Genomic DNA, 22,461 nt, shown 5'->3' with positions numbered 1-22,461 from the left:
TAAAGGATAAATTCATGCCGGACGTCCAGTAAACATTCAACATGCAACAATGCAATACGATATATGTATCCCTTGTGCAAGGGAGCAACTATAAAACTTTCCGTGTCTTTTCAGCTGTAAATTTATGCAGTTGAAGCAGGTAATAACCTAAAATAAGGAGCATTCTCCTGAAGACTAAACCGAAGTTCAACAACAAAAAGGGGAGTGCACCTTTTCAAACTCTGCTACAAAGGCATCAGGATAACCTGAAAGTAATACTTCTCTTCAATGAAGAACAGTTAACGGTTTCCAGTACAACACTTTTATGCGGTTCAATGTGAGGCACCTCACTCATCAGAAGCCTTCGGAGAATTCTCTGGAGTCTTCAGAGCTACAGGTGCTTTATCTCTATGTGCAGTGACAGCTGCACGAAACTCTTCCACAATGGAACTGTCTTTGAACTTCAGTGCGAAAGTGGAAAGGCTGTCCTTACCTTCACCAATACTATTCATGCAGGCAAAAGTGATACCACGCTTGTCCATATTTGTAAGCTTCATATCAGGATAAATATTTGCATTCAGAATTAACCTGAAATTACCCCTAGCTCTCATTAGAAGTCTGGCTCTTTCAGCTCCAGTGGTAGATACATTGACCCTGAGTTCTCCCTTTCCACGCTCCTTCCAGCCACCATCGAGAAATTCAAACAACACTGAATCAGCAGAGAAAACCACTCTTTCATTCTCTTCCCCTGTCTCAACTGGAACCTCCTGCATAGATGGAAAACCAGTTCCCTCTGTCTTTGAGACAATAGATGCCAGTGAAGAACTTCCATTGTTAGAGAGGCCGAATCCAAAAGAAGGTTGTTCATTTTTCTGCCCAAACAGAGAACCAGAACCACCACCCATTACAGAGCCATCCTTTGGAAATGAACCAAAGGTGAACGAAGTAGTCGAAAACCCTGTTCCAGCAAGCCCTGTGAAAGCATTCTGGCTACTTGAAAGCTGTTGGAATGAATTCAAAGGGGCACCTTCAGAACTTTGATCAACATTTTCATTACCATTATCCTTCTTATCTTGATTTTCTGCATCATCATCTCCTGTAGCCTTTTCTTTCTCAGTCTCATCTTCCGATGGTTTCTCATTATCCACCTTCAATTCAGTTGCCTCATTGACTGTACTGTTATTTCCCTTATCTTCCGCACTCTCCTTGTCTATAGCAATCCCAGCCACTGGCTCATCAGCCTTGCCCTCTGATTCCTCACTCTTCTCCATATCTGTAGCAATTTCAGTCACTGGCTCATCTTTGGTATTTCCCTTATCTTCCACACTCTCCTTGTCCATAGCAGTCTCAGCCACAGGCTCATCAGTCTTTCCTTCTGGTTCCTTACTTTTCTCCTTATCTACAACATTCTTCTTATCTTCAGCACTTTCAGCCACTGGCTTATCAATCTCACTCTCTGACAGCTCAGTCTTCTCACCTTTACCCTTTTCAACATCCTCGCAAACATCACTTTTCCCTTCTTCTGAAATTTGCTGCCTAGTACTAACTACTTCAGTTGTGGCTACAGCAGTGCCTGCAATTGGCTCAGTAGGAGGAACTAGGCGAATGCTAGCAAATGGATTGGATGATGGAGTTGATGTGGTTTGGTTGCGACGAACTTTCACAATTCTTCTGCCTGCCAGTATCTCATCACTGGCTCTCTTGAAAGTCCCAGTTTCTTGCTCGACAGAGTCATCATCATCAAGACCAGGGTTATCTCTGGAGATCTCCCTTCCAGCAGCTCTCTTCTTTGAAGGAGGAAGGGAATTTTCTGCATCCCCCATTGTCAAACGAAGCCAAAAACCTTAAAAACTTATGAACTGTTATCTCCACAAGACAGGGTGAAGATGAATCCTGCATATCAACAGATTTTATCTCTCACCATGACTATCAAATAATTCCAAAGCACATTCTTTCTACATAAGTGACAAGTGTAGAAGGCAGAGCTAAAGTTGTGGAAACTAGAGCAACGAATGATTTAAAATCCAACTGCTTGATGTTCCATTTAGTAAGAAATGTCAAACAAACTGTCTCCCTCAATTATGTCCATAAAGTTACTAACATGGGAAGGAAACTAATAATCAAAATACAAAATTGAAAAATAAACCTGCAAATTTTTCTGCTCTCATGTATTCTAAGACTTCATTACTTAAACCCAGTAAAAGATTTGTCAATACCACTTCAGTATATCCCTAATGGAAGGTAATAGAGGGTTAAATATTCTAAATCATGCATCACAAACAACCTATGACACAACAGGAAACTGCTCTTACTATACTTTATGCATAACAGAGTCTGGATGATATTTTTATCCCAAAAATAAACAAGAACACAAAATGTCAGGCTCTTAAGACATTGATTGCTTAAACCAGAGTTACATTCAGGAAAAGGCTCAAAGCCTAGCTAGCTATCTCACATCCAACTATCATGTCCAGGATCAGTAATTGAGAAATGAAAGCAGGAATAACCTAAATTAATAATTGAGAACAGAAACAAACTTAACCAGATGGAATTTTCATTAAATCATGATAAACCTTTTATCTTCATCCCAGTTAGAAGTGTACAAATTCATAAGGAAACTCCTTCACACACAATGATTTGATCATTCCCTCTTCCCTCATAATTATAAGAATTCCATCTCAAAATTATATTAAACATCTCTAGACTTCTTTAAGATTGCCACGAACCACAAAGCATATGCGAGGATATACAGTAAAAAAAATGAATTTGAACTCTGAAACAGTCTCAGAGTTAAAATGAATGGCAGTTAAATCACACAAAACGGACAGCATATAAATGATTTGTTAAAGGTGAGCATCAGCAACTAAATAACTGGTAAAAGAAATATATTGCAAGTCAAAAGAGTGCAAAAAAAAAAACCCTAAAGGAAAATAGTTTGAATTTGAAAGAAACAAGCTACAGCTCAGCTCCATCAGATTAAAATAAAAAAAAGACCTACCTCCCCCCTAATTAATTGAAATAAAGAAAAAGGTAAGGCGAAGAATTATCAATAAAATCTCGGATTCAAAAAGAAATTCTCTTCACTTTCTTTCAATTCTCCCACCAACCAAACAGAAGGTGAGAAATAACAAAACTAACAATCTAATCTAAACCTGCAGTTCGTGAGCTGGGACACCCAACAAAAAAATAACCAAGCCACTAACAAGAGTAGAGGATACACGCACCCCACCCTAACACTCGGAACATTTGCAAGAGGAAAAGGGAAATTCTCAATGAGAAACAAACAGGCAGAGAGGAGAGAAAACAAATAAGTAGATTCTGTACGAAGAAGCGAAGGTGGAGACTTACAAGAGCTGGAGAGGAAGCTGGAGCAAAACCCTAGCAAAGGAGATCCAGACTTCAAAACGAGGAAATGGGTTTCTAATGCTTCTATTATTATTATTATTATTATTATTTTGGATATGGATTATGTCAGAGAGACCAAGGGGACCCTTTTCATTTTTAATTTTAAACAGGTCCCCTTTGTATTTTTACCTTTTATTATTCCTCTCTTTCCCCCCTTCTTTTGGTTTCTTTTAGGAAATTTGGAGTTGAATGATTATTCGTGTTTACTGGGCCGATTATTGGGCCTTTAGAGTTCAAAATCTGGAGTTTCTTACGTAACCATTTTTATTTGTGTTTTTTTTCAAATCTGACCATGAAACCTTCTTCTTCTACTTACTGTTTTTTTGTTCGGACCATTAAACCCTTTTGAATTAATAATGTGGCATCAGTATTCGCTGAGCCTGAACTTGTACTAACAATTCTTTGCGTTAAGGTCATTAAAAAAGAGTACGGGCAAAACATGTTTGAAAATATACAAGGAAACACTCAAATAATGTATAAATATATATATATATATATATGTGTGTGTGTGTGTGTGCAATAAAAATTAATATTTTACAAATTAAGTTTAAAAAAATGAATAATTTTACTTGTGTAAAATAAAAAAAATTCTTAATAAAATTTGAATGTGGTCAAATTTATAATGAAAAGGAAAAGAGAAGAAGGTTACTTATTAGATAATAAATTAAATATTATAAATAAATTTAATAATGAATTTAATAGATGGATCTAATCCTATTAATAATTATATCTGTAAAAATAATATATTATTAAATTTTTTAATTTTTATTATAATTTTTCTTATGGATTTAGTAAAAAAAAAAAAAACCCACCTAATTAATTGTAGTTGTCAGAGTATTTTATTTTGCCTCAAAACTAATCGATGATGTAACATCCATACCAAACAAGGACCCAGGCATTTGGCAGAGTGTAGCCAGATCATTGGAAATTCTGGTGTCATCCTTTTCTGCAGAAGGTCATAAATAGAAGGGACTCCATGAAGATTCACAAAAACGTAAGTGAGCGTGCGTGTAGATGCATTTTACTGCTCATCGGGCCTGCTTTAAAGTTTCTTTTTTTCCTTAAAAAATATATTAAGATAATAATTTTTTTGTTTTTTAAATTGTATTTTTAATATTAAAATATAAAAAAATTAAATATTAAGCAAATAATATTTTTTCACGGCTCAGCCTTGTTTTCATTAGATTTGAAACTACCATAATTTTTAAATTTATTAACAAAACTTTTTGTTGATATTTATATTTATATTTTATCAATATAAATTTTTCCTATGAATTCACGGATAGAAAACATTTGTCAAAAAGATTTTTATTAGTCTATTAATGAATCCATTAGTAATTACTAATGATTTGTATGAAAGAATATTTTTATTAATATTTATTAATGAATATTATAAAGGTATATTTAATTAAAAAATTCATAACAATCTACTAATAAAAATATTTTATTAGTGTATCTCTTTATATATAATAATTTTTTTGATAGTGTGAAATATCATGTGGGTGTCATTTTTTTTTATTCAACATTCCCCTCATTAGATTTAAGATATCATATTAGTGTCGATATTTCTTTATTTAAATAACACATCAATAATATTTTTATATTAATAATTGATTTGAACAATTTTAACAACAGATCTTTCAAATAATTGTTTATTTAGAATGCAAATATTTAAAAACCATAATTATATTGCCAAGCTCTTCCATACCAAAAGTCACGTCCTTTTAATATATATTCTTAAAGTTTCTTTGAGTTTACACCGAAACTACTACTTTATATAATTACTACGTCCGCGTTAAATAAATTTTTTAAAATGTAAAAAAATATTAAAATTATGAATAATTTTTTAAGTGTGTTATTAAACTTAATTTATTGAGTCAATCTTAAAATTTTGTAATTTAATTTCTACTTAACTCGAATTTTAAATTAAATTACTTAAAAATTGATCAAAATAAAATTAATTGATTTCACTAATCAAAATACAATTTTGATAACTAGTAAAAATATAACTTAACTTTTAATAAAACTTTAAAATAATAATTTTTTTCACAAAAACTATTGAGACAATAATATATTATATTGATTTTAGTCCCCAAACAAATCATGTCACAGACTTCATTAAGTTTAATAAATTTTTTTTTATAATTATATGATAAAAATATATAATCACAAAATTAAACGTCAATCTAAAATAAAAATTTATCTGAGACATTGATAACCTTAAAAAAACAAAAAAAAAATATTGTAATTTATTTCTTAACTAATCCAATATTGATAAAAAAATAAAAAAATAATTAATAGAACAAAAACTAAAAAAATATATCCAATTTATAAGTGAGTTCGTCAAACCTATGAATTAAGTAACTCAAGATAGCACACAAAACTTGTAAACCAAGTTATGAACTCCAGCAAAATTATTTTATTTTCAAAACTATTTTTTATTTAATTACACGATAAAAAAATATAATTAAAAAATAAAACATCCCTAATACCGAGAAGTTGTAAAAAAATAGACAATAAATGAATATTGAAATATTTAACTTCATAATACAAGCAATTTACCTTATTATATTTAATAAAATTTTCTATCAAAAAAAATTTATAATAAAAAAATAAATAAAATTTATACTAAAAATCAACACACATAAAATTTATTGAATATAAAAAAAAATACAAGGTTACATATATTAAAAATCTTTTTTTAAAAAATTAATATTAAAAAATTAATCTATATGATCTTTTTTAAAAAAAACACACATGATATTATTAAGAAAATCATCACAAACTAGCATAAACCCAAAATTTATTTGAAAAACAAATATCAACTAATGTATTTTTTTAAAAAAAATCAAAATAAAAAAATAAAAAAAAAGGAAAAAAATAGGCCAAACTATTAGATCTGTAGCCCAGACCTAGCATCTAATCCAATTAAACAACATCCAGCACATGGTCTATATATTTTTACAAGTTTAATTGGTTCATCTCTAAAATCTAGCTAATATGATAGCAGGAAAATTAATATTCTTTGTTTATTTATTTAAAACTTTATTTTCAACAAAACACTGTAGAAATCTTGTGAGACAAATCCGGCCACAATAAAACATAAAAAATCACCTTAAAACTCAAAATCCAACTAATTTTCATATGTTGAATTTAATCAAAACTAAAATTTAAACTTAATAAATTAAGCCAAAACCAATTATAAGTTATAACCAAAACAGAATATAAAACAAGAAGTTAAATTTATTGTTACAGGCTATTCAAGATAGATAAAGTTCATCATCAGGTTTCAAAAATCTCAACACACCACCCCAACCCGCGACATTTATTTTTTAGATTTTTCACCCTGCAAAATCCACATTATCTAACTTACGAGTTGAAACATATTGAATAGTGCAAATAATACAGATAAACCAGTTTTTTAAACACCATTACCCTATTTATAACACATTTCATTTGCATCAAATAGGATTTCAGGGAGCTTAAACAGGTTTTAAGCCAAATCACAGTAGTGCATTTTACACAGCTATTGATAACAAGTCGGATTTATCTGCGCAGCATTTCGACATCTATTCATCAGATGTAAGAATCATTACATGGAAGAACCTGGCAATTATTGATAGAGTGCCACCAACACCCTCGCATGAGCACCAGGAAAGGAGCCACAAACAAAAATCATGTTTCTTCAAGTATGTGTACATGGCGAATTACACACGTAAAAAATTCTCAAAACACAACAAGAATACCATTGGGTTTCAAATAAATAATATTCGAGGCAAAAGGGAGTCGGATGAGAGCAATCTCTAATTCAACTTTGTACATTCACAATAAGAAACTTCAGGAATATGAGGGCCTCAAAGAATATGCTAAACATCAACAATTATAAACGAAACTAGGAATCCTTTATACTAAATCTTCCATGACAAAATTCAATGCGCTATATAGCCACACCACCTGGAAAGAGACAACCGATCCCTATAATAACCTTTTTTCAAGCATCCAGCAAGAAACCTGAGTTCACCCAAGAAGATAAACAATAAAGGGGGAGGAAACCACCATTTTAAGTAAATTTGCTATCATTGAAAAATAGAGCCGATATCTTTTAAGTTACTCTGTTCTTTAAGCATGTAGCAAAGGTAAACATTTACTGCATTTCATCGTCATGCAACTATAAACCAAAAATCAATCATAATTCCAAGGCAATAAAAAAAAATCACCACATTTGAAATGTTCTGAAAAATCATCATCAATCTCAGCAATGAGGAGGCCAAATTGACAGTGCACAATCAACATAAATGATGCTAAAGTGCCCTATCCAAAACATATTCGAACTTTCTGCCGGATCCCACTCTTGTGGAGTTTCTTCAATTTTTTCCACCAAACAAGCACTCTGGTTGCATACCGATGCTCTGTTCAAACTTGTTCATCTCTCTATACAAACCTATCCATTATATCTAAAGCATGCTTTGCTCACCTTACGGGATTAATACAGCTGGACCGATTGACTTGAAAGAAGACCTAGTGATGTGGTGTAAGCACTGCAACAAAATGGGTAAAGGAGTAAGGACCAAGATGCCATATACCCACCCACTCAAATCACAAATGACTCCACTAAAAGGAAAACAACTTTTTTGAAAACCTCAACAAGATAAATTTGAAATTTTCCAAACGTCAAAGAGAAGAGCCAAAATGCAAGCACATATTGTAACAAAACTAGAACCAACAGCACATGGAAATCACAAGGAGTGGATAGCTAACATAAATTCAACACTTTTAAATCTAACAGCAGTGGTTGGAAGTAGTCTAACACTCCTAGAGATGTTTTTAAGTAGTAAATAAATTCAAGTCAGAAATTGGATTGGCCCTCAACTACCATATGTTAGATGCATGCTTGTTCAAAAATGAATACATGTAAAGAGTAATAACAGCTAGAACTTGCAAGGCTAAGACCCAGTCATCGGTCAGAAAACTAGCACCACCTGAGCCTGACTAGACCTAAACTTTGTGTCAGATATTGGTGAGCCAGACAGAAATAGTGCTAGCATAGCACCTTGATAAAACAAAAACAAATATTTTTTACTAGTTGTGGTAGTGGTAGAAAAAATAACATGTGAGATCGGGAGTTAGAGATGGCACTTTAGAATCAATTAATCACCAGAGACAAAATTTGGATTTTCACACTGCCCCAACCAGTTTGCTTTTAGGCTGACGGGGTTTCTTCATTATTCGTACCCCACTCTTCCTCAGGTTCGTTTCCATTAACAAGTACAGCACCATCTGTGGAATCTGCATCCACCACAACTGCTTCCTCTTGGCTCCCTTCTTCACCATTCTGTTCCTCGGCATTATGTTCGTCTCCATTCTGTTCATCAGCCTGTGATGAATATAGTTACATGTAAGGATAAAAAAAGGTCAAAATCTGAAAACCATAATAGTTAATAATGCTTTATTGCACCCCTAATTTTAAGGAAAATCAAGAATTTATAAACCACTTGAACATCAAACTCCTTAAAAGTGAGCTTTTGTGAGGTTGAAGTAGGTTAAATGCACGGCATTGATAATTAGGATATAGATTTCCTGGCAGAGGAAATGCAAATGCACATCTCATAACATCATCATAACCTTAGCATAGATGGAATGAAGAAAGGCAGCTGAATATGAAAAGGCGATTCAACACCCAATTGACAAAATACCTCATGATCAAAGTCTCCATTTTCAAGAGGTTCCTCCTCTTCTACTTGCATGTTTCTGAAAGCCTCCACGAGGGTGATGTGAGGTTTATCAGCATGGTATTGGTAGTCCTCTGCAGGAGGATGCACACCCCTACAGGAGCACAGAGACATCAATAAACTAGTAATTCAAAAATTCACATTAAAATCATGAGCTCCCTTGTAACTCTTGGGATATTGTCCCAAATTATCAATTCTAGGGAATTTGGAAAGAAAGATTCTTGTTCAGCTAAACTAATCAGTTATGCATTGCAACTAGTTAAGAAGAAACATTTCATTCGAAGACAATATCAGCCATGATGTGAATTCATGGTGTACGCATGTGTGCCCTACAAAAGTACCTTGTCCCTGCAGCTCTAGATTCGACAGATAAAGCAACTTGCCAATCATCAAACAAATTTGGATATTCTTCAGGATCAGCCAGAGATTCTGCAGCTTTTGGATTGACCTATAAAGAAATACAAACTAGGACTTACAAGACTCCTGATATGCATGTTTCAAAAATTATCTAGGGACATGTTAGCTTTATTTAAGAAAAAAAATAATTATTGTGGAAATCTTGAATAGAATAACAAGGAATATATATTTATATATCAATAATAATAGAATAACAGACATAATTTTTTTAACTGGTAACTAGGGTTCTTTGTATAACAGCCGAGTGAGGTGGAGTCCGGAGAAAGTATTTCTCAGGGAAACGAAACATAATGAATTATAGCCCATCACAAGCTATCTCAGGCAAGATTTACAATATAATGTTGCTTGAAGTTGAATAATTCTCTCTCTTGAACTAATTTGCTTGAAGCTTTTTGATTATGTAAACCAATGGAAGCATTGCTCAATAAGTAAGAAACTAATTTCACATACTTGGATACAGGTAGAAAAGGAGAAGGGGAAGTTCATACAGACTTGCCAGGGACCCTAGGTATTCTAAGTGAAACAAAAACACAAGATACCTTGTTCAGGTCTTTCCTCCAAATTGCAACAATCTCTGAAACCTTGCTGGGAAGATAAGATCGTGCCATCAAAGCAGCCTCAGGTATCCGATTGCTGGCAGAATAATGCTTCAGTATCTCAATTTGAAATAACCTCCATTCTAATCTTAAGTAGTCAAAAGAAAATTACCTTTCCACCAACAACTGGAGGCAGTCTTCAACGTTGCCCAACATGAACAAACACAGGAATGCAACATTTATCTTCCCCTGTTCTTTTGCCAAGGATTCAAGCTTTGATATCCCTTCAGCATCTCCTAAGGAAGAATATAGTAGCAGCAAACCACTCAAGTCTGTTGCATGCCTCATGCATTCCTCAGCCATTTCCAACTGCAGCACAATAACTCAAAATAAGATATAATCAGAGCAAAACTGTAACCCAGAATGCTGCCTGAAATAAGTCTGTTGCATGCCTCATGCATTCCTCAGCCATTTCCAACTGCAGCACAATAACTCAAAATAAGATATAATCAGAGCAAAACTGTAACCCAGAATTCTGCCTGAAATGTGACTTGGAATCAACCCACGGAGCAAAAAAAAAAGAAAAAAACAAGATCTAAAATCCAACAAAAGCACTGGTTTGCTGTGTTATTTGTCCATTTATTCATGAAGGTTGTTAAATCAAACTATTTCATCTGACTGGCCTAACCTCAATCAAAAACAAAGTACACAGACTATTATCATTTCAAGCAGCTGCTCCAAAGACCAAGTAATTTTTTTATGGGTTAAGTGGGAGAACAATTCTTCATTCTGTTATCCATCTCATCATACAATGTACCCAGGGTGGATAAGATATTATGTATTAGTTTACTGCAGTGAACACCATAATTATATCTGGCAATTAAATGTCTGTTCAAGTAACGCGATACCTTTCCACTGGACATGGCCAACTCTCCCAACTGTTTCCACTTTGACTCACTCTGCACTTCACTGGCAATTTCCTATAAAAGAAAGACATTCAGAGCAGACACAAAGTTGTCATTTCATCCAAAGGAGATGACAAATATCAAGAAGACAAGATAAAAACATGAAAATGAAAAAAAAGCTTCCATGACTAATTGCGTAGTCCAACCAAAAGTAGAATCAATTGACCTCACCTTCGCAACCTCTAATCTACCAAGCTGAATAGCTAGCTCAAATCTGTAATCAGGGTCAGTAGCTACTTCCAGAGCATCCTCTATCATGCCTCGTGATTCCAAGAAACGAGCCACACTAGCAATCAAAGTTAATTGTCCATCAGAAAATAAACACTTCAACAGCCAAACTTCACAACTGGTTAACTAACAACAAATAAGGCAAATGAAGAATTATGAAATTCTATGAAACATTTATAAAGGGAAAGGGAAAGCAAATAGCCAAAACCCTGTAATCACATTTCAATCTCTTAACTTGGAAATTGCAAGAACATTCAAAACACAAACACAAGTTGGGTATGCTGCTAGGCTGCACAAAAAAAAAATTGTACACAACGCATACCAACAGAAAAAATGCTTTTATTAAAAAAAAAAGGAAAAAAAGCCTACAAAAAATAAAAATATAATATAAATTATCATAAAATGAAGAAATTAAGGAGAATCTAATCGTAAAAACATGCTACTATTTCTATTTTGTAATCATTTGACAAGCATGTAGCAATGTTGATGTTGAACACCCAAAAATACACAGTATTTCCCAGCAGCCAATTGTAAAACCACTCATTTTGCAGAGGACAAATGTAAATATCGATTTGCCAAAAATCTAAGAACAAGTAAACAGGATGAATACCTATTATGGTGTTCTTTAGGAATTGAAGGTAAAACTTCACTGGCCCTCTCCAGATCTCCCCGCATCACCAGAGTCTTGTACTCAATTAAGCTAAGGAGTAAAGTGTACCCCATGACACTGCATGAAAACCAAAGAAGAAAACAGCAAAGAAAGGTTAAAAGAACAATAATTAGATCATGTAACTTCCAAAAACGAATATGAAAAAAACACCTACTTGAATTCTTTGTCTATCAAATACACCCGACTTTGACTAGCAAGGTACCCTAGTAAGTACATGGGACGGTCCAGATGATACATAGTGGTTACCTAAAACAATTGGTTTAGCTATCAATACAGCAACATCAAATATGCGGAAACGAGTTGTATCTGGATTTAGGAAATGCTGTGGCAAGCACAAGGATGCAAAGTACCTCGCCTCCAACACAATAATTAAGCCTCCAGGAGGAGTTGTTATAAATAAAACAATCCCCAACCCATAAGCCAGTTCTGACACGTTCATTGGTTTCATGAAGAAGCTCAAATGCATCCTCAACACCTTGTTCATCCACAGGTTTTCCATTATCTAAATAAGATGAAACTATCTCACGCTGCAAAATTAAACAAACATCATTTAAAATAAATGTATGCAAAATGAAGGCAGCAAGTGAATGTACAGACAATTCAAGAAATCCCAGAGGATAATCTAATAAGGAGCCTCACATTGTATTTGAGGATGTAGAATGACGTATCACTAGCAATAGCCACTAAATCTCCACTGTCGGCCCAAAAGAGATTCTGATATATTCAAGATCAAGCATTAATAATTACACAAGGAATAAGGTATGCAAACACCCATAATATTGGAGAAACATCTGGTCTTACTTTCACAGTAACATCAATTCTCCTAATCAACCTGCATTCAGCCCAGTCATAGAAACAAATGAAATCATTTGAGCACATAGCCAACAGGGTTCCTCCGTGAATACGCTCAGCTGAAAAGGTTGGCCGGATGCTCTTCTTTTCCTGAAAGAATTTACCATCATTTGATTCCATACTTTACATAATAGTAAAGAATTTATATAGCAGCTAGATTGATGAGTTTTGAGAATAAAAAACAATTCTGTTAGCCCCCAGGAAATATAAGCCTGAGCATGATTAGACAAATCACAAGATGAACCGGGAGAGCATTACTAGTGGCTCTGGAGATGAATGTTCAACAATTTTCCTCAAAGAAGATTGGCATATTACATTTCTTTTCTATACAGGCCAGATTGTCAAAAAATTTCCACTTCTCCAGAACAAAACAATAATTTAAGAGAAAGCATGAAATAAGCTAAGAGTGTACAAACCTGGAAATTTTTACTGAAAATCTTAATCTTTGATGTACTTTCTCTAACAGCATATTCACCATCAGCAGACCAAACGAATTCAAGTGCAGAACCAAATGATCTGTTTCTCCATGCTAAAGCTGTATATATGATGTACTCACCATCCCCGCAGACAACAACAAACCTCCCATTGGGATTGTGCTTTAAGGTCTGTAATATAAGTGTGGAAGAAAAAGTACGTCACCCATGTACACAAATGTACATTTCAAGATAGATTATAAAAAAAATAAAAAAAATAAAATTCCTAGTTTACTCTCAACACCATTAATGCTATGTCTATGCATGTTACAAGTTTCCCTTCCACCTTGAAAAACTAGTCCATGATACTATGCATATACATGTAACAAGGAATACTCCCACAAAAAAATGGAAAAAGGAAACGATGCGAGGGACCAAAAAAAAAAGGAATTTGTCTACCAAGCATCTAAATTGAGTTTAGGAGACATTTTGCAGACTTTATGTCCTACCAGGAAAAAATGGCCAACTGCTCTGGGCTGCTACATCAATTGAATTTTCTTAAACCAATGAATAACTCTTAGAAAGAATGTTAAAAAAAGTCTAAAAGATGTTACATTAACCCTGCTGAGATGCATGAAGAAATTTATTTAGCTTTAAACGATGCAGCCTTACTTAATATGATGGAACCTTAGGTGCAGGTGAGGGACAAACAAAAACATAAAAAATCATGGAATGAGCCAAAAAGTTGCAAACTCACTTGGGGGTAAAGATCACATGTTCCCAACTCCTTAACAGCCAAAGGCAATCTTTCACCATCAGTGACCTAAAGCATAGATAACAAAAGGGTGATGTTATGCCAAGCAAAAGAACCTTTTCACATTAAGATTGTATGTTAAGTAGCAATTATGAGGTCGTCTAATTGGAACCCAAACCTCAAAATCTGCCCCCACACTCTTAATGTTCACAGTTTGAATTTCATTGTGCTTCGCCCATATAATCTTTCCACTATTGTCCATGCTAGCTACAGGTTCTTCTCGACCAATCTTGACCATAATGGTTCCTTCATCATACCCAATCACAATACTGCACAAAGAAATTGATAAACATTCTGCTTTTACTCATCATCGGAAAAAACTCATTTTCAAAAGATGTTCAACTATTCCACAAATGGTGGAAGGGTTGATCATCAACAAACTAATCAAGACACATACCGGCGTGAACCTTTCATGTATCCAACAGCCCAAACTCTTTCTAGGCCATAATTCAAGGTGTTCTCAAGCCTGTAGGAAATGAAACATGTATTAGAAGTCTGAAACATTAAGGCAAACAGAAATCTATCCTTGTAAATTACAAAGATTCAGATAATTTCAATATATATGCAATGTTATAGGTTTACAACAAAGAAAAATAAAGAGAAACAGGATGCAACTATTTAGCTTGAGCTTTCAAGATTTAGCATTAATTCTAACCCCAAAGAATTTAACAACTCAAAGAATCAGCCTAATTCAGATCATACTGGGCTGTGCATTCACCAATAGAGAAAAATCTTCAATTTAATATCAAATTATGGCTGCAAACATGCAGAAATTCATGACAATTTCACATGCCAGTAAAATTAAAATCCTGAAGCTAATTGACTAAACAGGTGCCTAAGGAATATTTTTCAGGTGTACGAGACTCTAGGAAGCCCATGACACCTACACAAACTAGTCCATAATCTCAGATTGAAGTATATAAAAATTGAAAAAAAAAATAATATCCAAGGAAGTTGCCCAATGACCTGCCAAATGTTCTTGCAAAGGCGCTGAAAAAACATCTCTAAGCGATGTTCTACTTCAATCAGAATGTATATGTTCCAGTTACCATGTAGAGCAGATAATTAAGTGCACATAAAAGCTATCACAGACATGACACAATTATGTTTATACGCAGAAAGAATTACCTGTAAGTTGTTGAATGCCATATACGAACAGTCCCATCCTCGGAACCTGTAATTATTATTGGAAGTTCGGGATGGAAACATACAGCAGAGACTTTTAAAAATAAAAAAAATATTATTTTAGTATATTAAAAAAAAATCACTTGAAAAAACATCATTTATTCCATTCAAACCATTCGTTCAGAAGGAGAAAAATGAAAAAGAAAATGAACTACTGCTTGTTACAAAACCCATATTATAAGGTGTCTTCAAATATAATCATTGCCCTATCAACCGAATTATAAATATGTTAATCAAGCATGAAAAAAAAATAATAAAAAAAAAAAATATATGAAGGACAGACCTTCGCAGTGTGATCGTCAGAACCAGTTATTAGATAAGGTTTATCTCCACCAGTAAAGTAGTCGACACAATTTACTCCTTTCTGATGGGCATCCAGAGTGAAATTTGGGTCTGGAGAGCCAAGATTCCATATCTAAAACAAAGAAATATCAACTAACTGAACCAAGTGGAGCACATAATGCATTTACAAAAAGTTAGCAGCAGAGAACACCCCTTATACCTTTATGGTGCGATCAAGGGATGCGCTTGCAAAAGTGTTGGTGTCTTTTGGATTAAAAGTAACCTGCATCACATAATGAGAATGCCCCTCAAATATCTGAGTACAGGCCCAACCCTTCTCCCAATCCCAAAGTTTTATAAGCATGTCATCAGATGATGACAACACATATGGAAGGGTAGGATGGACAGCCACGCATCTAATGTAATCTGTATGCGCCTCTAAAACTTTTATCTTATCCATTGTGTTGTAGTTGTACACACGAATATACATGTCATCGGCCCCAGCAACAACCCACTGCTTTCGTGCTATAAACTTGGCTGACCTAACTGCAGAAACATAATGTAAACCTCAGAAGATATGAAGATTACAAAGAAGAAGAAAGCTCACTTCACATCATATGCAAATAAAGAGATGATGTATTAGAGAATTTTTTACAATGGCTTCATAAATAAAGCGAATATTATAATGTACCTGGTAATTCAGTGACCTCAAAAGACTTTGCCATGGTCTGGAGGAGATCAAGAAGATTTAGATTAAAAGGGAAAAAATAAGAACTTCAAGAAAATAATCAATTGTAAGAAAATTTCAAGCTCAAAAACAACAAAAAGAAACTTTTGACTGATGATTTGTGACTGTAGCAAAACAAAAATACATTTCAAGACAAGCTTCTCACAAGATAGTCAGCAGCTAAAGTTTATTTCTCAAGCTTACTTGGTCTACAAAAATGGAAAAATAAATTGTAAAGGTCCCCATTGATATGGTGTGATGTGTTGCTTGCTCTCTCAGTTCATGTGCCATGATCAATTAGCTGAGGGGGCAAACAACTCATACCATATTGCAGCTTTTCCTACCCCTAATAGTATAGTACTTCATCCTTGTTCCCAGCTGATGAAAACAAATCCAAATAGCAACCAGCTTCACAAGTTAAGAGAAAGTATTATAAGGTACGGTCCCAATCACATGTAACTTGTTCAGTTTTTCCATAAGCACGTTACCCTCATGCCCTAACTCGTAACAGAAAGCAACTAAGGAGGAAAACCAGGATTGTGTTCTCTTTGTAGTTTTTTCTCAAAAATAAGAACAGAAGATGATTGTGAATTATCAGCACTCTCATAAGAAACAATGATCTTGGGACACCATACCTACTCCACGTTATGTTGCTTCACTGATATAACATGTACATAATTTTTAGAAAATTATCATGATCATCAATAACAATAACTACTTCAAACGTTTTATTGTTAATGCTGAAAATCCTATGTGTAAATAAACCAGAATCACGAAGAAAACCAAGTGTGGTTACATTCCCGTACCTGTGACTGGTAGTTCCAGATACACACAGTCCCTGAATACAAACTCACTAAAATCCTGCAGAAACCCAAATCACATGTTAATACAGAACATCAACTATAAAATTCATCAAGTTAAAATACCACCATATCTACAACTTCTCTCTTCACTCAAATAACTAACAAATTAAGTGAAGAAAACACGCAAAAAGAAGAATATAATTTACCATGGTTCAGTTGGATGTAGATCGACTGACTTTACTCTCTCTGATCTTTGAGCAAGTTTCCTCTGATCCAAATATCAAAGCCAGAATATTACTCAGTCATTTTAGAAAGAAAAAAACTCATAGAATTGAAGCTGAAAATATATAAGAATATATAAGAATACCTTGATTTCGAGTCTGAGAGGCTGTTAATACACAAACATATATATAAAAAAAACATCAGTCCCGAAATTATATACCAGATCTCAAATTAATCCAGAAAAATAAAATCCGCATTAATCCAATTAGTTAACAATAAAATAAGAAAAAAATCATAATCTCAAAACACAGCAAGTCATAACCAAAACAACTTTTGGTTATTCCTTCACTTTTTGAGCAATCAAACACACCTCGAAAACTCACATTACACAAATATGTAAAAACTCAAATTCCCTAACACCAGATCTCAGTAAAACTCAAGACCTAAGCACTCCGTTTGGTCACTAACAAATCAAAGCGAACATCAAGAACCTCGGATTCCAAGCAATCAAACAGAGCGCAATCGATCCCAATGTAACGCATTTGATTAATTCAACAGAGAAAATGATTGGGTGGGGCGAATAGAAGCTAACACTTTATATAATTAGAAGCTTAATTAGAAAACAGCAACAAATCAACGCAGACTTCAATCAGATCTAATGCATCCTCGAACTCGAAAGTGAAAGCTATAAAACGACAACACAAATTGGATGTGAATAGAAAAACGGCAATGGATCACGAACTCACCATTTTTGCAGATCGCGCGAGTTAGAGATCCAGACGATCAGGTTCTAAATTCCGAGAGAGAGAGCGAGAGCGGGGTTTGGTTTTGTGTAAGCGAGTCTTGAGTGATAATATGTGAGAGAGAAATGGTGTGTAAATTAAGGCACAAACTTACGAAATCGCCATTGCAAGGGGGAAGCTACAGTGTGGAGGGGTGTAGTGTAAGTTAGGTTGCATCCTGGATTTTACTGTTGATGATGTGGAGAATTGGACGCTGACGATTTTAAGAGAGGTGTCCAAGCGTGTGCGGACTTAGCAACGTGGAAGAAGGAGCGGATAGGATGAGCTTTGGTGACTGACCAGTAGGTCTTCTTATTTTAGTTGTTTGAGAAAACACCCCCTCTTGTTAAAAGTGCCGCGTTTTTACGCAGGTGCATGAAGCAGTTTAGTAACGCGTTTAAAAAGATGTTTTTTAAAATATTTAAATTTTATTTATTTAAAATTACCTTTTTATATTTTTTTTACTGATTTTTAGGTGTAGTATAAAGAATAATTTTTAAAAAATAAAAAATAATTTTAACATATTTTTAAAATATATATTTAAAATTAATTATTATTATATTTTTAAAAACATTTTTGATATAAAGTTATAATTTTAATTTTACCAGACAACATTTATAATCCAACTAATAATTTCTCGTTATCATTCCGTTATTCTCATTTAAGAGGATTTGTCTCTTGTTGATAGAAAATAATTTTAACATATATATTGATATTTAAATTTGAATATTTTACATAAAAATTAAAATTAAATTAAAAAGAAATTAATTTTGATGCATGAAAGCTAACTTAAAAATATATTTACTATTAAAGCAGTAAGAGTGACAAATGGTTGCACTATTGTTTCTCATTTCATATGGGACAGTCAATTATGAAAGAAAAAAAATTCTCCTCTGCTTTTCTGGTTCATAAAGTTTGCCCTCGGGGACAAAAGATCTTAAAGAATTCAATATATTATTGAAATGTGACGTTTTTTTTTCTTCATAAAAGCTAGTCTATTAGATAGTAAATTAAGCTTACCGGATAATTTTTTTCTAATTTCAAAATTAATTTTACCAACAAACCATGATTTCATATGGCATAATTTGATTGAATATCTTTATAGAAACCTAACCGAAAACAAGGCCATGGTTTTTGTTATTAAAAGCTAATTAGGAAGCGAAAAAACATTGGTTACGATGAAAGGATTCACGGTTAATTAAAATAGTATAATAATTATTTTATTGTTTTAAAAAAAATCAATAAAATACTTATTGGGATAATATAAATGTTTTGGAAAGTTTATTAGTCAGTATAAAGATAACTAATGTAAATAAGTTTTTCAAAATATTACTATTTAAAGTAGGGTAAAATAATTAAATTATCATTAAAAGCAAATTTTCTTTAATTGGTGCTTGAGGCTGTTAAATATTTTCATTATAGTTTTTTTAATTATAATGAAGTTGACTAAAAAATAATTTGATATTTTAATAAATATAAAATATTATTTAAAAATTAAAGTCATTAGTAAGTGCAATGAATAAGTTAGTGTGTTCGTTGTTACGCCATGTTTAGGCAGCATATAAGGAGGATTTTGACGGCCTCCTTTTATGTTATTAAAAATATCTTAGCAGACCCTCCCTTTCTAACCGGCATGTGTAGTTTACATACCTCTAGTTTGATATTGTTAGCCTCTTCTCTTTTTTGTTTTTTTTTTTTCTCTTTCATCTTTGTTTTCACCTCTAAAACTCATAATTTTTGAAATAGCTATTTAATTTGTTTATATTTAATTATTTTTATTCTAATTACCATTTGTTTTATTTTTAAAGACTTTATAAAAAAAATTTCAATTTCATCATCTTTCAATTTTTTATTCTCATTCTTTTAATAGGTATTTTTTTATTTAAAATAACTTTTAAAAATTGAATATGTTTAATGATTTTATCCTTTAGTTTTTTTATCAGATTTAATATTTATTCTCTTTGTTGCTATTTTTTTACCTTGTCAAATTTTATAAAATGATATTTTTTTTCTGATTTCATCATTTAACATTAAATTAATTAGAAAGTGAGCTTTTTGATTGATCTTAAGTCTAAGATTTCACAAGTTACAAGTTTAAGAGATTAACTCAAATTTAGAAAATTTGTTAGAGTTTGCTTATTTTTTCTTTTTCATTTTTTAAGCTCATTTTTTTTTCAATTTCTCATTTAGTATTTATTTAATTAAAGATTGGGTTTTGTTTTTTTCTTTTATTTACCCTCTATAGGATATTTTACTAATTTAAAAAATCAATCTTTGTTAAATTTCACTTTTTTTAAAATAATTAAATTAATTTGATTGATTAAATATAAATAATAAATGCTTATTTCATTATATTTTATATGGTTTGCTTTTTTAGTCGTTTTTCTAACGATGCATGCAACTATTTTAAGTGTTGTTGTGCATCCTTTCATAATAACATTAGAATTGTCTTGCTAAAATTCTTTCTAGTGATGAGAAGGTGTCCACAATACAATGTCGATGTGTTTCTAATAGACTCTTTGTTCTTTTTAATCTGAGTATGATATTGACGATTCATTTTTAATAGTTAATTATTGCAAAAAATTGATTTATTTATTATTATTGTCTATTTTTATCATATTATTAAGAGTCTATTTGTTTTTGAGTTTCAAAAGTATTTTTAAAAAATATTGAATTTTTTTATTTTTTCTTTGCTTTAATTTTTTTATATTTTCATGTTATTTTGACATGTTGATACTAAAAATAAATTTTAAAATATAAAAAATATCATTTCAACATAATATCAAGAAAAAAACACTTTGAAAAATTAAATTACTAGTACTACAATACTAAATAGACTCTAAATAAACAAACTTGTTGGATTCATTTAAGTCAATAATTTGATTTTCAGATTTTTCTCGCTTTTTTAAAAACATTATCATAACATGAGTATCCTATTTTTACATTAAAAAAATTTAGTCCTACCCACAACATAACGAGGACCACTAGTTTAATATTAACTAATTAGCTAATTTATAATTGAAGCATTGATTTGTTTTTTATACAGTTTTACAATTACATAATTAGGACTAGTGACTCCTTTTGTTATAGTAATATATAAATTTTATCACATGTCGTACACCATGGATAAAAGTTAAAGTTACTTTCGAACATAATATATAAAAATATGTTAATATTGTGAATGCATTTCGTGTCATGAGTTTTTTTAATTCATAAAAGCAAACATGTTGTTTAAGCCGCGAATAAGATTTTAAGTCAATTTCTAATATGAAGACAAAATATTTATATTATGAATATGTTTGCATGTATCATTTTATTTTAACTGAGAATAAAAAAAATGTTGTTTATGCTTTATAAAATAAATTAAGAAATATATGAGATGATAAATAGAAAAAGAGTTGTTAACATTAATTCAATATTAAAACGAGAAGTTAATTTTCATAATAGTTTTAAAACATAGATGTATATACAAATATTTTACATCAACTATTATTTTTATTTAAAATATTTACATTCATTTTATCTTTGTGGCTAAATGTTGTTGCTAATAACTAGTAATCTTTATTTTTATAAGAACTTTATATAAACATAGTAAATTCATATAAAATATAAAAACAAAAAATGATATATGTCATCACCCGTGGTGTCTATTGGCGATTTTATTTGTTCGTTTGCTTGATTTAAGAGTCATCACCTAGTATTTGATTAAAGGTTAATAAGGAACTCAGATATATTGGTCTTGTTAGAAATTTACAGATAAAGGATTGGTTGTGGCCAGGAAAGATATTACCACTCCTAGCGCACCCTACATGAGATAGGCTACTTCATGGTTTTGATGTGTTAAAGAAGTTTTAAATATTTTATGTTTTCACAGGATATTAGGAATACGACTTACATGTAAGTTCATAATCCTTAACCGTGAGTAAATCAACACATTAACTTCTTCTTTTGTCTTTGTGGCTTTATAATAATAATAAAATCCATGAAAAAATAAAAACACACTTTCACTTTTACTATATTTTACTCATACACCCATCATTACATGTTATAAAATAAAAAAATGAATCAAAATGAATAAAATGCAATCCAAAAATTACAAAATAAACCCAAAAAATCTAAAGAAATTACAGTAAAGGCCTTCTGGGATTGCATGAACAGTGGCGACTCGTCTTCTTTAAGCACCACCACTACGGTGAAGCGTGGGTTCACCCGCTGCCATGAGAAAGAACTTGTAAACAGTAGGATCTGAAATGACTTCCTCCCTTCTTCGCTGGCGGTGACCTGCAAAACACCAAAAAACATAACAAATAGTTGATTTTAACTTTTGTATTCTTTGTTCTTTTCAGATCTCCTTCTTTGTCTCCTTTTTTCAGATCTGCTTCATTGCATATCTTTTTTTCTTTGTTCATTTTTTCTTCTTCTTTGCTTCAGGTAATTGGTGACAAGGAAAAA

General features: G+C 32.2%; 2 protein-coding genes across 2 annotated transcripts; both read right to left on the bottom strand.

Annotated features, from left to right (window-relative positions):
* On the bottom strand, positions 1–3,458 carry LOC105109640 (nuclear pore complex protein NUP50B). The gene is made up of 2 exons (XM_011004396.1): positions 3,328–3,458; positions 1–1,872 (listed from the first exon to the last, which is right to left on the bottom strand). The coding sequence occupies exon 2, from the start codon at positions 1,800–1,802 to the stop codon at positions 327–329; it is 1,476 nt and encodes a 491-aa protein (XP_011002698.1). The 5' UTR covers positions 1,803–1,872; positions 3,328–3,458; the 3' UTR covers positions 1–326.
* A 3,649-nt stretch (positions 3,459–7,107) lies between these two features.
* LOC105109651 (coatomer subunit beta'-2) lies at positions 7,108–18,082 on the bottom strand. The gene is made up of 26 exons (XM_011004423.1): positions 17,974–18,082; positions 17,373–17,393; positions 17,212–17,273; positions 17,009–17,063; positions 16,167–16,203; positions 15,696–16,021; positions 15,473–15,608; positions 15,137–15,227; positions 14,406–14,474; positions 14,127–14,277; positions 13,952–14,017; positions 13,198–13,386; positions 12,731–12,871; positions 12,569–12,643; positions 12,280–12,456; positions 12,084–12,175; positions 11,870–11,986; positions 11,203–11,317; positions 10,975–11,046; positions 10,239–10,435; positions 10,070–10,163; positions 9,455–9,561; positions 9,078–9,207; positions 8,540–8,758; positions 7,859–7,922; positions 7,108–7,395 (listed from the first exon to the last, which is right to left on the bottom strand). Exons 1-24 carry the CDS (start codon positions 17,974–17,976, stop codon positions 8,585–8,587), a joined length of 2,697 nt encoding a protein of 898 aa, XP_011002725.1. The 5' UTR covers positions 17,977–18,082; the 3' UTR covers positions 7,108–7,395; positions 7,859–7,922; positions 8,540–8,584.
* Between the last annotated feature and the right edge of the window lie 4,379 nt (positions 18,083–22,461).

The sequence above is a fragment of the Populus euphratica genome, unplaced genomic scaffold (assembly GCF_000495115.2).
Source record: "Populus euphratica unplaced genomic scaffold, PopEup_1.0 scaffold224.1, whole genome shotgun sequence".
In the NCBI taxonomy this organism is placed as follows: domain Eukaryota; kingdom Viridiplantae; phylum Streptophyta; class Magnoliopsida; order Malpighiales; family Salicaceae; genus Populus; species Populus euphratica.
The sequence above is the reverse complement of the archived record's forward strand: the minus strand, read 5'-3'. Positions and strand labels throughout refer to the sequence as shown.